The following is a 17084-nucleotide window of genomic DNA, read 5'->3' as shown; positions in this document are numbered from 1 at the left end:
TAGGGGTATTCTGTTCACAAACCCATAGCATTTAAACCACAGCACCCACAATGCTGCAAGTGTTTTGCACACTAAGCGGGTCCTCTGACTTTTCCCAGCTTTATTTTGGGTTGTGGAACCTTTCTTTATATTTTTTAGGATTTTCTGAAGATAACACTACAGGTGGGATGGGTGGGTTGTCTTCATGGCTCAATAGCATTTCAAATACAGCACCCACACTGCTGAAACCAAGTGTTTTACACACCAGACAGGCCCCCGAACCTCATACAACCTTACTGTGGCTGTGGCCCCTGTCTTTATTTTGTAATGAGTTTCTGAAGATAACACTACAGGTAATACACTGGGACAGGTGGGTTGTCTTCATGGCTCAATAGCATTTCAAATACAGCACCCACTCTGCTGAAACCAAGTGTTTTACACACCAGACAGGCCCCCAAACCTCATACAACCTTACTGTAGCTGTGGCCCCTTTCTTTAATTTTTTATGATTTTCTGAAGATTACACTACAGGTAATACACTGGGACGGGTGGGTCGTCTTCATGGCTCAATAGCATTTCAAATACAGCACCCACTCTGCTGAAACCAAGTGTTTTACACACCAGACAGGCCCCCGAACCTCATACAACCTTACTGTAGCTGTGGCCCCTGTCTTTATTTTGTAATGAGTTTCTGAAGATAACACTACAGGTAATACACTGGGACAGGTGGGTCGTCTTCATGGCTCAATAGCATTTCAAATACAGCACCCACTCTGCTGAAACCAAGTGTTTTACACACCAGACAGGCCCCCAAACCTCATACAACCTTACTGTAGCTGTGGCCCATTTCTTTAATTTTTTATGATTTTCTGAAGATTACACTACAGGTAATACACTGGGACGGGTGGGTCGTCTTCATGGCTCAATAGCATTTCAAATACAGCACCCACTCTGCTGAAACCAAGTGTTTTACACACCAGACAGGCCCCCGAACCTCATACAACCTTACTGTGGCTGTGGCCCCTGTCTTTATTTTGTAATGAGTTTCTGAAGATAACACTACAGGTAATACACTGGGACAGGTGGGTCGTCTTCATGGCTCAATAGCATTTCAAATACAGCACCCACTCTGCTGAAACCAAGTGTTTTACACACCAGACAGGCCCCCAAACCTCATACAACCTTACTGTAGCTGTGGCCCCTTTCTTTAATTTTTTATGATTTTCTGAAGATTACACTACAGGTAATACACTGGGACGGGTGGGTCGTCTTCATGGCTCAATAGCATTTCAAATACAGCACCCACTCTGCTGAAACCAAGTGTTTTACACACCAGACAGGCCCCCGAACCTCATACAACCTTACTGTAGCTGTGGCCCCTGTCTTTATTTTGTAATGAGTTTCTGAAGATAACACTACAGGTAATACACTGGGACAGGTGGGTCGTCTTCATGGCTCAATAGCATTTCAAATACAGCACCCACTCTGCTGAAACCAAGTGTTTTACACACCAGACAGGCCCCCAAACCTCATACAACCTTACTGTAGCTGTGGCCCATTTCTTTAATTTTTTATGATTTTCTGAAGATTACACTACAGGTAATACACTGGGACGGGTGGGTCGTCTTCATGGCTCAATAGCATTTCAAATACAGCACCCACTCTGCTGAAACCAAGTGTTTTACACACCAGACAGGCCCCCGAACCTCATACAACCTTACTGTGGCTGTGGCCCCTGTCTTTATTTTGTAATGAGTTTCTGAAGATAACACTACAGGTAATACACTGGGACAGGTGGGTCGTCTTCATGGCTCAATAGCATTTCAAATACAGCACCCACTCTGCTGAAACCAAGTGTTTTACACACCAGACAGGCCCCCAAACCTCATACAACCTTACTGTAGCTGTGGCCCCTGTCTTTAATTTTTTATGATTTTCTGAAGATTACACTACAGGTAATACACTGGGACGGGTGGGTCGTCTTCATGGCTCAATAGCATTTCAAATACAGCACCCACTCTGCTGAAACCAAGTGTTTTACACACCAGACAGGCCCCCGAACCTCATACAACCTTACTGTAGCTGTGGCCCCTGTCTTTATTTTGTAATGAGTTTCTGAAGATAACACTACAGGTAATACACTGGGACAGGTGGGTCGTCTTCATGGCTCAATAGCATTTCAAATACAGCACCCACTCTGCTGAAACCAAGTGTTTTACACACCAGACAGGCCCCCAAACCTCATACAACCTTACTGTAGCTGTGGCCCCTTTCTTTAATTTTTTATGATTTTCTGAAGATTACACTACAGGTAATACACTGGGACGGGTGGGTCGTCTTCATGGCTCAATAGCATTTCAAATACAGCACCCACTCTGCTGAAACCAAGTGTTTTACACACCAGACAGGCCCCCAAACCTCATACAACCTTACTGTAGCTGTGGCCCCTTTCTTTAATTTTTTATGATTTTCTGAAGATTACACTACAGGTAATACACTGGGACGGGTGGGTCGTCTTCATGGCTCAATAGCATTTCAAATACAGCACCCACTCTGCTGAAACCAAGTGTTTTACACACCAGACAGGCCCCCGAACCTCATACAACCTTACTGTAGCTGTGGCCCCTGTCTTTATTTTGTAATGAGTTTCTGAAGATAACACTACAGGTAATACACTGGGACGGGTGGGTCGTCTTCATGGCTCAATAGCATTTCAAATACAGCACCCACTCTGCTGAAACCAAGTGTTTTACACACCAGACAGGCCCCCAAACCTCATACAACCTTACTGTGGCTGTGGCCCCTGTCTTTATTTTGTAATGAGTTTCTGAAGATAACACTACAGGTAATACACTGGGACAGGTGGGTCGTCTTCATGGCTCAATAGCATTTCAAATACAGCACCCACTCTGCTGAAACCAAGTGTTTTACACACCAGACAGGCCCCCAAACCTCATACAACCTTACTGTAGCTGTGGCCCATTTCTTTAATTTTTTATGATTTTCTGAAGATTACACTACAGGTAATACACTGGGACGGGTGGGTCGTCTTCATGGCTCAATAGCATTTCAAATACAGCACCCACTCTGCTGAAACCAAGTGTTTTACACACCAGACAGGCCCCCAAACCTCATACAACCTTACTGTAGCTGTGGCCCCTTTCTTTAATTTTTTATGATTTTCTGAAGATTACACTACAGGTAATACACTGGGACTGGTGGGTCGTCTTCATGGCTCAATAGCATTTCAAATACAGCACCCACTCTGCTGAAACCAAGTGTTTTACACACCAGACAGGCCCCCAAACCTCATACAACCTTACTGTAGCTGTGGCCCATTTCTTTAATTTTTTATGATTTTCTGAAGATTACACTACAGGTAATACACTGGGACGGGTGGGTCGTCTTCATGGCTCAATAGCATTTCAAATACAGCACCCACTCTGCTGAAACCAAGTGTTTTACACACCAGACAGGCCCCCGAACCTCATACAACCTTACTGTGGCTGTGGCCCCTGTCTTTATTTTGTAATGAGTTTCTGAAGATAACACTACAGGTAATACACTGGGACAGGTGGGTGCTATTCATGAGTCAAAAGCTTCATCACAACATCTGAAAATTTTAGATTTTACATTCTTTTTATTTCCCATGTTTCGTTTAGTTTTTTCCTAATTTCACATTTTAAATAAGCTATATCTGTAATCACAATGAAGGTGTGGTATGCAGTCTTGATGATGTGACTGTGTAACCATCAGGCACGAAGGAGAGAAAAACAAAAAACTCCAAAGGAGAAAAAAAATCTCTGGGGGTCCAAGGCCTGATGGTTGACCTCCCCTCCAGGTCCTGGTTGTGTATGACAAATAGTTACTAGAAACAGTTCACATGCACAACCATGCAGATTGACACGGTGAATTCTATTTCATATATTATGTGAGACTAGATGTTAATGTTGAGTGTGTCCCATCCACTGGGTTGAGCAGTACAGGATCTTGAGTTTTGTAGGCTGGGTTCCTTGCTTCAGAAATCCAGGAGGATCCCTTGTCATGGGGGACGGAGCTCAATATCAACCAAAGGCACCGAAGAGAGAACAGTGGCAGGCATGGTGTGGAGAAAAAAAAAGGGTTAGACACAGAAAAAACAATTGCAACGTGGTTGTCTACTTACCCACTTGATATCTATGTTTCTGCACCTCCTAAAGAATTAGATCACTTGGGATAAAGAAGACTACAGAGACGATGTAGAAGACTACAGCATTGTTAAATATGCTTATAGGTATGGGGCATCCTTAAAAAGGTCTGACATATATTTCCACAATTTAGGGGCTGTGTGCCTAAATGCTCTGCTACGTGCTTGCTATTGTAAACATAATCTGTTCATTGATCTAGACAGCATCCTACAACTACCTTAACCTTACTGTAAGAAAAGTATCACTTTGGTGTCTAGGCTGTTCTTTTTCATGAGTCTCCACTCCTGGAGATGTACATGGTACGATATTGAAAGCCAGTGGGGTTCGGACTTCGATGATGCAATTGTGTTTTATTGTTCCGGTTAGAATCCTTTTAGCACTGTGCCCTGTCTGAAGGTAGATAGAGTACTGTTTTGGAAACCTAATAAAAAGGAATCACCCTAGATACACTTCTATTTGATAGAAGCCATTTTTCTTTGATCTTTCTCACAACGGAGTGGAATTTCTTGATTAATCTATCTTACTAGGATGGATACAATTTTATCTGGAAATCTTTCACATAAATCATGTCATGGTGACATACTGTCGTTTTACATTTCTTTGCACTACTACAGTGATGTTAACAGTGTGTAGTGATCATATTTAAAAGGGACTGTGTTGTGTCATGATTAACTTTTTTACTGTTTTCATACAGACTTTGTTTGGTTTCTGGCAATAGATAACAAATGGTTTCTAGTGATTTTGTGTTCTAGTGTTTTTCATTATTGTTTGGCAAAGTGTACGAAAGTTTACTCTTACCCAAGATAAAATTTTTGGGGGGATATTGAAACTTGTACTTACGTGTCTTTTGGGGGTGAATTCTGCTGAGAACACGTTGACAGTCTTCTTGAGTTTCCAGCATGTCTTTTATGTAATGCTCGGGAGTAGGGGGTGGATGCTCACTCATCAACAGTGCCTGAAATATAAAACCGTAAGAAGGGTTACGAACTGCAAAGGATCCAAGGAGTATAAATGGGTCACAAATCAAGATCTAGGTATTTGCACAATTTTCCAGATCTCTCTTAATCAAACTCCTTTTTTCTTACTTTGTGTTTTTACAGCAAGACGTTATATTGTTTCTGTGCTAAATGGCAAGCTCTTTTAGGTGTTCATGGTTGTGTCTTTGTTTCTATACTATTGGAAAGAAACCTAGTAAGTGATTTGATGCATCCATGTCTAATCATTAATCTGACACAGTAATTCTATCTTTGAGATGCCTGTGTCATGTAATAAATTGCACAGATTATCAGTAATCTTTTATGTGTGCCTTCTTTGGTGTGTTTTTTGAAAAGTTATCTCTAATTTATAGAACCATTAATGCCAGAAGACAAGCCTGCAATCCAAACTTCTTAACAATAACAAACAATTATAACGTCCACTGAAATATGTCATCCTACTGTATGTTTCTGCTGAATCTAAAACTACATGTCCTGCTTAAAAAACCCTTTCATAGTGATAGTTTGCATGCAGAGCATACTCACCAAACTGGGGTTGGCAAAATGTACATATCCATGTTACTTCATTCTTTGCGCTTTCATACTCTTCTTTTGAGATGCACAATTCATGGAACCAGTTTTCACAACTGTCACACTGAATCTACACGGACAGTAAACCTTATATCAGTTCAGCTATCACCTTTCACTGGCATGTTTTGTTATTATGTGCTTACATTACACATACAGATAGAGATGATGTTCACTTACCCAGTTTGTCTGCCGCACTGGTGTTTCTCCACACATCAGGCACATGTCCTGGAGAGGAGCTATAATAAACATGCCAAATAGACTGATTTTTCCAATGTTATCTACAGATCATTGTTGCATAATTGAAGACAGTTTGATAGAGACCTTTTCGTATGCACTTTCCTGATTAGGTGTTCTACTGCTTCTTAAACCGCACATTGTCATGTCTCAGAATACTCCTGTCAACACCTGTTACCCTTTTTTGCGTCAGCGTGTGTTGCTATGATTTTAAGGGGGCACATGATAACACAGCTATCATGTTTCAGTTTGCTTTGCTTCACTATGGGCAATTTAGACCCACACTTTTCCCAGACAATGGTTGTGTCAACCACGACGAAGGCCAAAGTGTCATTGAATTTTAACTGTGTGAAATGTGATTTAATTAACTTTTCATCACTGTGTTATATAGTACAAAAAGAATACCCAAATGAGTTCTGCATATAAATAAATTGAGAATCTTTTTCATCCAGACTTGTTACAGAGAGAGAACATGCTTCAGGAAAATAATATACACCAAGAAACGTAGGCAATGAGGATCAAATGGTACAATACCTGAAGCCTCAAGAATTCTGATTGACAGGTCTTCCCGCAACTTTCTCATTTCTTTGGCACTGCTGTTTATTTCGATATATGTTGGAATATCCGGGAAATTGTTAATGATGTCTGCGCCCATCTAACAGACAAAAGTTTGTTTCAATTATTTCCCTAAAAATCTCTCATACAATAGTTTTAAGTCCAAATTTTAGGCGTGGAAAGGTTATGCTGACCTGCATCACAAAGACCCCACAGCTTGAGGCATCTGCTTCCCTGGTGTGACCAATCACGCTTGGGTGCCAGTTGATATTCAACCAGTCTTCTTTTCCTAGGACATTCCTTCGCATCTTAAAAAAGTCCCTGTGAATCAAAACAATAGGTTATTGATAAATGAGGAAATATTTGTCATGCTGAACTTGAACCTGAAATGTATGTGTGCCCCTGCAGAATTTCACCACGAAACTAATGCTTGATTTCTTACCTGAACCTTTTTGCCACTGCAGTGGAGTCTCCCATCTCATCACTCCCCATAGGGTCGACCACAAAGACTTTCTGGGATGGAGCATACAGATACTGCAAGAAACAAAGGGCCCATCATCAGACATGAAGTTGCATTTAATGTGGGGCCAGACACACAGGCAGTTTCAGGAGTTTTATGTTGTTTAAACAAAGGTTTTTAATATTTGAATATTTTATATATATAATATTTATATTTATATATTATTTAACATTTAATATTTTGCAAACCTCGGCAAAGACAGTCAGGAAATGACCTAACAGTACTTTTTTTCCTACATGACACTTTGACTTGTTTGGTTGTCTGTTCATTACACAGCAGTATTCACAATAATAATTTAGGAAAAGTGCACTGTCACCATTGCCTTGGACACTCACTATCAATGTCCACCTTTTTTAACAGGAGAGGAACACATACATTGTGACTTTGTAATTTTTTTAGATGCAACAAGGATAATCACTTGAACTGTAATGGTTCCAGGTGTAATTATAAACCTACGCTGTTTTGGATTACCTGCACCACACTTACCAACAATTTCCAGTGGACACCAGTGTTAAAAAAGCTAATAATGGCTTCATAGTTTTCAAAGTTGACCTGTAATGAAAAGAATGACAAGATTAGTACAACAGGCTGCCTCACAGGGATGGTGTGCTACCTTTGAATTTTGATTTCTGACTATAAAGGTAGTTTCTTTAGGCAGCACCATGGGCACAGTTGTGACCTGTTTTGATTGCTTGTAGCTCTCCTTGTTTCTCTATTGATAAAACAATCATCAGTTAGTGAAAAACCATGTTTGCCCCCTCACTAATGTAATCCATCAACATTTGTGTTTGATGTCCTTACCTTGGACAAACGTTGTCTAGCCATGCGCTCTCTATTCCCACTCATGATTACACCAGTTGTGTAGTGGTTCATTAGGAAAACCTTCTTCCCCAAGTCCATGGATTCTTTCGCTACTTGAAAGTAACACTCAATGGTCTTATGGAAAAAGCAAACACAATTGAAGAAGATGTGATTTCACGCACTCACACACATTTGATTACACAAAAGCTCAGAAACCTTAACAAATGCATGCAATCAAACACTTTCATCTTACCTCGCCTATGAGCCACTCATCTGGTTTCAGAGACACAAACTCCGAGTGTCTGAGAATATATGTGTCTGCACTGTGCATGGATGGCAAAACTGCAACCACTAATTCACTCGGATTGATGTTCCAAAGGGCGTGTACCTAAAAAAGATTTACCAAGCCAAAAGCATACACAAGAGATCACTGGACCTAACATAATGAAAATTGAGATTACACACCACAAGTATAACACAAGTATGTCAACAAGTATAACAAGTTAGAGAGAAACGACAAAGAACACCTACAGTAGTAGAAGATGACATTCATAAGCTCTGAAAAAGAAGTGAATGTCCACACAGAGAAATATTTGAAATACAAATCCTACCTTCTTTTTGAAATCTGTTTTCTCTTTTATAAGTTTTGAGATGGGGCGTGCATCACAGTGTGGTGTGATCACTTCAGCCATGCCCACGGCAGCTTGCTTGGGTGACACTTTCCTTTCTTCTTTGTGCTGCCATTCTTTATATTCTGTGGTTCCTGCTTTCCCCTGCTGTACTTGCAGGCCGTTGCTGTCATCTGGCGATTTTTCATTTGTTTCAATATTTCTATTGCTAACTTTTTTTTCCTGTGTTCTCATTTTTTTGGGGATTGGAATTTTCTGTGGTGCGCTGTAGAATTTATTTTTTGTTTCTTTGCCTACACCTGGTACTCTCTTTGCCCATTGTTCCTGTGCATGTTCATGACGTGTCTTAGTGGTGATCAATGGAGCCGTCAAAACCTTTTTGGGGAGAGCATTTTGGATTATATGTTCTCTGTACCGGCCTTGGAGGGATTGTCTCATTATCGTAATAAACTCTGCTGGCCTCAGTTTCCTCCTGTGCTGAAGTATTGAATGCTTGACAATGCCAAACCAGGTCTCAACATGACAATTAGTGGCTCTTGTTTGTGCTACCTCTGACATTGATATGTCTTTTTTGCTGTCTGAAGCATATCTTGCCAGGTCACCCAACAAAATTCCACTCCACAGTGGAAATAGTGCCATGTATCTTTGCAACAGAAATCTTATTATGTCTTCACAGAAATAGGGGTTCACATTGTGTTGTGTCCCATAGTCATCATGTCCTTGAGCTGATATGCTGTCTTCATAAATACCTTTGAACTCCACAGCGAAAGGAGAGCGGCCCAGGCTGCCTCTCATTTTTGGGTACAGTACCTCATCTGTGTCTTTGACTTCTGCTTCCTTTTCCATCTGGTCTGGTGTGGTTGTTTGAGAAATGTAAGCGTTAAGGAGGCAGACACTAGATTGGACTTCATTTGTGAACCTCCTGCTTGAGAGTACAATACACATGTGTTTGAAAACATTTCTGGCGACACTCAAAGTTGTGCTGTTTTGCAGGATGGCAAAGGAAAATGTTGCAAAGTCTCGCAGTCCTTTGTCTGTTGTTTTTTTACTAATTGCTTGAGAGACAGCCTTTATGACATGGGCAGAGCAAAGGTGCAGAACAGTGAACATCTGAAGTTCTGTGTACTTAAGTTTGCCTTGGCAGACTTTCATTGCACGATTTAAGTATGCATGGATGGTGTCCCCATTGAAGGCAAAAAGAACACTGTGAATCAGGGCCCAGCTGTAGTCAGTTTCTACATGCTGCACTCTCTTGGTAGTACATGTTGAGATGTCAAACATGAATTTCCGTAGCCAACGTTCTATACTGACAATGGTGTGGTCAGTTGTCAACATTTCAGACACTGGTAATGGAGGCTTTCTTTTTCCACCTCCAGGTAACGTAAGACTGTAGTACAAAATTCTTTTGTTCTCCGATGGAATTTTTCTGACTACCCCTCCTGTTGCATCCAGGTAAAGGCTGACTTTCTCCTTCATCTTTAGATGGGCAATAAGAATTCGCATACTCTGTTCTGTGTAAAGATAGGCAGCAAATGTGTCTAACTGCAAAATCTGTATATATCCTGGGAAATGGACAATGTCGAAGTCGCATGCTTTCATATATTTTTGTGCCATATGTAATTCAAACACTGGATCATAGTGAATGCGTTTACTGTTCCTGAACTCTGATGAAATGACTTTCAGGACATTCTGTGTTAGTGGTTTAGATAAATTGCCTGCTGCAATTTCAGCAAGCGGTGTTCTGCTCAGGTTCCTGTAGTACACATTGCTGATTCCTTTTGTGAGGGCACGGGCAATCTTTCGACGATAAGGCTGACGTGCTTGTCGAAATTTTGTTTCCCTTTTACTGTGCTGTATTTGCCCTGCTCGTACAACATCAATTGTGATGTCATCATTGCCCATTGGTTTGTGTCTTGTTGTCATAATGTATTTTACATTGCAGGACCTGAAGGTACAGACTGCTTTTATCATCAGAAAGTTTTTTTTTTTTTCTGCTGTTCTCTTTCCTGATGTATTGGTATTTGAAGGCTATTGGGCAACAAGGATTTATCTTCCTGAACTCGTTATATAAGATCTGGGTCCATGGTCGTCTTAGTTTAGATGTACCTTTTAGAGGTGCTATTTTTCTCCATTGTTCAGCCTTTAAACATACTTGGAAAGTTTTAGGCACAGACATAATCTTTCTTAATCCCCTTTTATCCTGAGGTGATGTCCCAGATGAGCTTGCCCCCTGGGAATATTCACTGTGCTCTTCAGGCTTTTTTTCTGATTCTACACAGATTTTTTCTCCCTCTAACATGTCACCACTGTCTGTGCTGCCGTGTGCTGCCCATGCATCTTCTGTATCTTCTGATGAACTTCTGAGCTCTGTGTTGCCTTCCAAACTATGTCCCTCACTTTGACTTGAAATATTGACTATAGATTGTGTACTGTCATCTGGTTTGGAATCCCTACCAATACTCTCCTCTTTCTGCGCCCTAAGCACTTTGGTTCTTAGTTGTTTTCTATCTTCATGCCAAATCACTGATAACCATTTCTTGTTGCTGGGGCATTCCTCTCCAAGGAGTCTGTTTGACAGTGTTGACCACATACTGTCATTCCACCTAATTTTTTTTTCGAGTTTAGAAAACTTCAGAAATTCGTTGATCACATTCCCTACTCCACCAGCCCTTGACCACAGGTCTGGCCTTCTACTCCTCTGTCCTCCTTTAACATGTGACATTGCCAGCAATCTGAAAAATAGAGAACATATCTGAATGGACTGGAAACATAATTGAAATTCAATGCCCAATGGATGTTAATAGTGTAGGAGCGCAACAGATGTACAAGTCCATTAAATGGTTTTAGTTCTGTGTTTAATTTTACGGGCCCTATATTTTGATATAGCATCAATCACAAAACAGCATTCTGTCACTGTCACAACCACCAGCTAGCGGAGAATAACTCACAAAAGAACTAACCACTACCAGCAGCGGGTTAATTATAACAAGCACCGCCGCACGTGTTAATCCATCAGCACACACTCTACTGTGCGGCAAGCAGCACAATTTTAACCATCCAAACCCTCGGTATTGAGTCTTCTCTTTGAGAGCTCTACCTCGCGTTTACTCTAAATCTCGCTTACTGGTTACTGATCTCCCTTTTGCCTCTCGACCTTGGGCCTTGCCTTCTGTTTCGGATTGTTTGCTTCTCTCTGTACTTCCTGGATTTTGATCTACCTTTCGCCGATCGACTATGATCTTGCCTGACGTTTCGGATTGTTCTCTTGTCTCAATAACTACTTGCTCCTGCGTCTGCACAGGATCTGCATACCTTTTCACTGAGGATTCCTGGCAGCCACCACATAAAAAAAAACTAGAAAAGAAGTATGTGTTTCTTTTAAAAAAATGTTTTTAAAGAAGTCAACATATCTGGGTTGTGTTTGCAAGATTTTTAAAAATTGCAAAGTTTTTGTGGGTATGATTGTAAAAAATCAAATCATAACTGAAGAAGGCTCCATGGTCAAAACATTGTGTTTTCTTTCTTCTCTTTTCAGCATGGAATAAATCTGATTACTGTATTGACCATATACATTTTCTTGCATTAGGACTTCATATTCTGCATACCTCAGCTTGCTCTCCATGAGACACACAGACAGGGAGAAAAGCTGGGAGTCAGAGCACAGGGTCTGCCATTGTACAGCACCCCTGGAGCAGCTGGGATTAAAGGCCTTACTCAGGGGCTCAACAGAGTAGGATTCCTCTGTCAACCATGGGATGTGAACCAGCAACCTTCCAGCCACCGGTGCAGATCCTGAGCCACAGAGCCACTCCTCCGCCTATTGTGCCAATTCTTTAAAATTTGTCCAAAAAGATGCAATTTTGAAAAAAAAAAACTGTTGTAAATAACATCAGTGGCTATTGAAAAGTACATAGAAAAAAAGAGACAAGTTAATAAACTTGGAATGACTACTTACAGCTCTGGAAAGATCGAAGATAGTGTTTCAGGTTGTTGTCCTTTAATTGATCCTCAACCAAAACAGAAATCCTCAACAGTCGAACAAGTCCATGTGATGAAAACCCTTATGCTCTTTAAATGGTTTTTAATGGATTGTGCATCTGTACTTAATTTTTTTCCACTCATAAGCTTTTGGATGAGAGATTCTGACCACTGTATAAGATCAGAAGCAACAGAAAAAACAGGCCTCTTTTCTGCTTATTTAACACACTCCTAATGCAAACAACACATTATGAATACAATGGAAAGGTTGCACCCAATGGGATCAAGCAGCTTAAAACATATGTTCTGGGGACAGGAAAGTTGTTATAGAGATAAATGGTATTCATGAAACAAATTATGTAGCAAAAAACTTTGCCAAAAGTCACAACCCATTTAACATATGTCTGACAGGTTAAATGAGTTTGATATCTCTTAGGTTTGAAATGCACTCCAACGGCTGTATGATGCAAGCTCAAGAGTCAAAAGAACAGTAGTGAACTACAGTTCTTACAATTATAACAAGCAGCCGTGTGCTCTTGTGAATGATCTACATCATACACCCTTACAGACTTGGAAGTTTGCACAGTTTGTAGTCTTTCTAATTCAAAATTGGTTAAGTGTGAAATAGACGGAATGGTTTAAATAACCAGACAAAACAAATAGTAACAAACATTCCTTACCTTGGTCTTACATGGCACAGTTTGTTTATTTCAGGCTTTACTTTTTACTTTTAAATCCCTTCTAAACGAAACATGTCCCATAACTCCCTATGTACAGGGTGAGGCCTATTTATAATTTAACTTAATCTTTAAGTTGTTAATTCCTTACAGGAGCAAGCAGCTTGGAGCATGCGTTCTCAGCACTCCACGTGCCACATAGAGAAAGGAAAACTTTTTAATGGTGTTCATGTACATTACAGCTACATGAGTTAAGCTTTTGAAGGCTGATTTGTAGAGAGGTAAAAACAAATTAAACTGGTTCATGACAGTTCAAGAGAAAATTTTTATATTAAACTCTCTCTCAGATATCAGAGTATGCCAGTTTGACTGCTGTAAAAGTATTAAAAAAATAACAATACCTCTTGGTTATATTATATTGCGAAACCCAAGTGTAACTAATATTTAACAAGTAATAGTTTAATTCCATGCTGAAAAGAGAAGAAAGAAAACAAAGTTTCGGCCATGGAGCCTTCTTCAACTGTAACCCTTGAAGAAGGCTCCACAGCCAAAATGTTGTGTTTTCTTTCTTCTCTTTTCAGCATGGAATTAAACTATTACTTGATCCTTTGCAGCCTACACCTGCTGACACAGCTAGCCATCTGAACTAATATTCAACAGGTTCCACTCACATAGAGATTCAAAAATGCTTTATTATCATGACTGTTAAATCACAGAGTTGCCAAGGCCAATACAACATCCAAAAACATCCACAAAGAAAATACAACATAAGCAGATATTCTGCTACAGATTATTGTCTATGTGGCATTCTAGTTTGTGTTATGTTTGTGTACTCCTGTGGTTTTATAAGTGATTTTTCTAGTTTTTTTCTGTGCTGTGGTAGATTTAGAAGTGTGTTATTTTTGTTGTGCTATACTTCCTCCTCTGTATGCAATTGCATTTGACCTCAAGTACAGGCAGCAAAGCTATTATCAAACTTTGGTTTTGATCTTAACATCATCAGAGGGGTTACTGATTTCTGAACAGACTTAGAGTGTGAAAGTCAACAATGTATTATCCAACAACAGGTATTGTTTTACTGGTTCCCCCAAGGATGCATATTGTCTCCGTTACTCTTTGTCCTGTAAGCAAACACCCTCAAGAGCTCTCACCACTCCAGACACTTAATAAAATTTGCAGACGACTCTGTCATTGTTTGTCTGCTGCAAGTAAATGAGTGTAGCTATGGACATGTCAGATGAGTATGATAGGAGGTGTGAAGAAAACTTCCTGAAGACAAATGTGTCCAACATCAAAGAAATGATAACAGGTTTCTGGAAAAAACCCATACCCCCACCCAAACCTAAAGGGGGAGAGAATTAGCTGAGGTGGTAGGAAAAAAAATTAGTAGTTGTGAAATGTTCTGAACCCTAAGTGAAATTTCAAAACAACTTAAAAAAACAGGTCCAATGTGGACATGATCCTCACAAAAGGACAAAATTGTCTTTATTATAAAGGCAACTTAAGCATTGTAATGTTAATGATTCATTGTTGATCTTCTCCTATCGGTCCTTCCTCAATTTGTTTTAATTTTCACTCTGATGTGTGGTTTGGAAATTTCAAGAACCAACTGGGTTGTCTTGTGAAATTATGTCCGTCTATTGTTCACTTGTTCTGCGTACAGCAAAATACATCTGTAACGAATCTTCACACCCCTTGTCTAACTAGTTCCAAGTTCCAACCAACTACAAAACCAATAGATTAAAATTCTGATTCATAGCTGCAGCCATTTCCTTACTTCATACTTGATTTCTGGGCTATTTTTTATATGCATGTTATTGGTAATTTATGTATGTTATTGTTATTGTAGACAGTAGTTAGTACATCACATTCAAACACTTTAAAAAACAACCTTAGGCCTTCAAGGCTTGAAAATATAGAGCTCTAAAATATTGGAATTATTTGAAGACAATATCAGGAGTGCAAGTGGCAGGAAAGAGATGAGCACAACATGTATTCTTATATTATTTAGTATGTTGTTTAAGAATAAAATAAACTGTGGGAAGACTGCAATAACAGCAATAGTACAATAAAAGATGAGAATAACAGTGGAAATAAAATTACAGGATTACTAAAAAATAAGGAACTTAAAATGCAATCCAACATCAGACAATACTGATAACAGGGAAGAAAGTGCAAGAGACTCAACAGCTGAGGAGAAGGGGAAAATATCACATTGAGATAAATAAGGAAAAATGGGTCACAGGAAAAAATTAAATCAAAGAGCAAAAGGGAAAAACATGGAAAAGCCAGCAGAAATTCTAGCACCAGCACAAAAATAAGGGGACAAAACAGAAAGAATACAAAACAACTGAACAAAGGAACAAGACATGGAAGAAAAGAAAGCCCATGCATTCATGAACCTACACCAAAGAAAAGATAAAAATAGCTTATCTCCACAAAGAGTTAAAACCCATCGTAACCATAAATACTGTAGGGAAAAAAAGTCCCTAGAAAAGCTGTGTCCTGTTTTCTCTGGTTATCTCACCTTTTGGAAAGGGTGATTGTATGCAAAACATTAATGCTAAAACCTGTTTACATATACTGTATCTACCTTCCTGCCTGGGCAGATGGCAGATCCACCACATTCACTTCTGTCAGACCTACCCTTGTAATCCATTACCATGAAAAACTCAAATCAGCCCAGGTCTGGAAACAATGCAAAAGGAGACATACTGTATGGAGAGAGGACCCAGAATCCCCCCTGTAGTAGACTGCTACTGGGCAAGGGGTAAAAAAAATAGAAAACCAACCTATTCCTTTTTTAAAAAAACCCTAGAAGCAGGCACACAGGCGAGCTCAATTTCTAACAACACATAAGCAAAAGAGGCATCTATAAGGGCAGGTGACTGGAGATCTCAATAAGAGTCAACACAAACACAAATGATACAAAAACCAACACAGTCTTCCTAAAATAATTTATGTAAGTATTTTCAAACCGCTTATACTTTCTGAGTACGCTAAAAAAAATCAGTTGTGGACTGTACCTCTTACCCCACATTGAAAGTTTGTATATTTGTTATTTGTTCAAAATAGAGCCTATTGCTTTTTAGAAATCAAAGACACAGGTCACTATTTTTCTGTTCATTTAAAGTGTGTGTTGAGTGCGTATGTGGTCAGATATGTGCCAGCTTCATATGAAGTCGATCTGACTTCTATTCAGGACACTGTATTTGGCAAGCTGCCAGTAATAGGGTATTGAAGATACTGGTGAATAGCTAGCCCAGGTTACTGTTCACACAAATGCTCCGGCAGTTGTTAGGGTCAGGTGATCAGTCCTGGATTCCAGGCCAAAGGAAAACATCCGTACTTCAGGATGGGGTTGAGTATTTTAAACTAGGCTCATCACTAGGCTCATGCAGTTATGTCACATGATGTGGCTGTTTACCCTGTCTACGCCACAGGCCTTTTGTAGTTTAAGGGTATGGAGTTAGTATACTTGCTCCAGCTTTGTGTTTGGGAAATCCAAGGGATATTGGTTGTTTTTTATAGACAATTCAACAATGTTCTGTTTTTAAGACTTTGTACCATACACCGATCCGCCCCGGAGACCCAAGTGATTCTGGTTTAGGTAAGCCAAGGGACAATGATCTTCACGTTACCAGGGGGACAGTGGGTGGACAAGTCTCCCCTAAACAATGTATCTTGTCAGATTATGATGTCAGTCCGTTTAATAATGTTGTTGAACTCCCTTCAGCCAAAATGCAGAGGAGCCCAGGCCCAGAATGTTACACATACTGACAGAAAGTGATCTCATTATGTGTGTCATGATGGTGCTGTCTGGCTGTCCTGCTGGTCTGGATGAGGGGTGCGTAGTGTGGTGCAGGTACTTGTCCCATCCTGCTCTTGGTCCAGGTTGGAGGGTTGCACCGATTCTGAGTCTTGTTAGCTGGTATGGATTGGTTTGGGGGTGTTGATAC

The 17084-nt window shown here is 40.1% G+C and overlaps 2 protein-coding genes across 2 annotated transcripts in view; one reads left to right on the top strand and one right to left on the bottom strand.

Moving 5' to 3' along the window:
- Window positions 1-17084, top strand: part of LOC148666183 (antigen WC1.1-like) — a 648305-nt gene that overhangs the window by 13217 nt on the left and 618004 nt on the right. The gene's annotated exons all lie outside the window — the stretch shown is intronic.
- On the bottom strand, window positions 3600-8764 carry LOC148666263 (uncharacterized). The gene is made up of 10 exons (XM_088631735.1): window positions 8453-8764; window positions 8095-8229; window positions 7842-7976; window positions 7527-7592; window positions 6963-7054; window positions 6715-6841; window positions 6500-6620; window positions 5909-5967; window positions 5687-5801; window positions 3600-5121 (listed from the first exon to the last, which is right to left on the bottom strand). The coding sequence occupies exons 1-10, from the start codon at window positions 8702-8704 to the stop codon at window positions 5105-5107; spliced, it is 1119 nt and encodes a 372-aa protein (XP_088487861.1). The 5' UTR covers window positions 8705-8764; the 3' UTR covers window positions 3600-5104.

This window comes from Lepisosteus platostomus, chromosome 5 (assembly GCF_059453375.1).
Source record: "Lepisosteus platostomus isolate fLepPlt1 chromosome 5, fLepPlt1.hap1, whole genome shotgun sequence".
Classification (NCBI taxonomy): Eukaryota; Metazoa; Chordata; class Actinopteri; order Semionotiformes; family Lepisosteidae; genus Lepisosteus; species Lepisosteus platostomus.
Note: the sequence above shows the minus strand (reverse complement) of the source record. Positions and strands in the feature narration are given on the sequence as shown.

Coding starts and splice junctions, on each gene's coding strand:
- LOC148666263 (XM_088631735.1), bottom strand. CDS start 8,704: ATGAGAACACAGGAAAAAAAAGTTAGCAATAGAAATATTGAAACAAAT. Junction 8,230..8,452: donor AAACAGATTTCAAAAAGAAG/GTAGGATTTGTA, acceptor AATCTTTTTTAG/GTACACGCCCTTTGGAACAT. Junction 7,977..8,094: donor ATGAGTGGCTCATAGGCGAG/GTAAGATGAAAG, acceptor TTTTTCCATAAG/ACCATTGAGTGTTACTTTCA.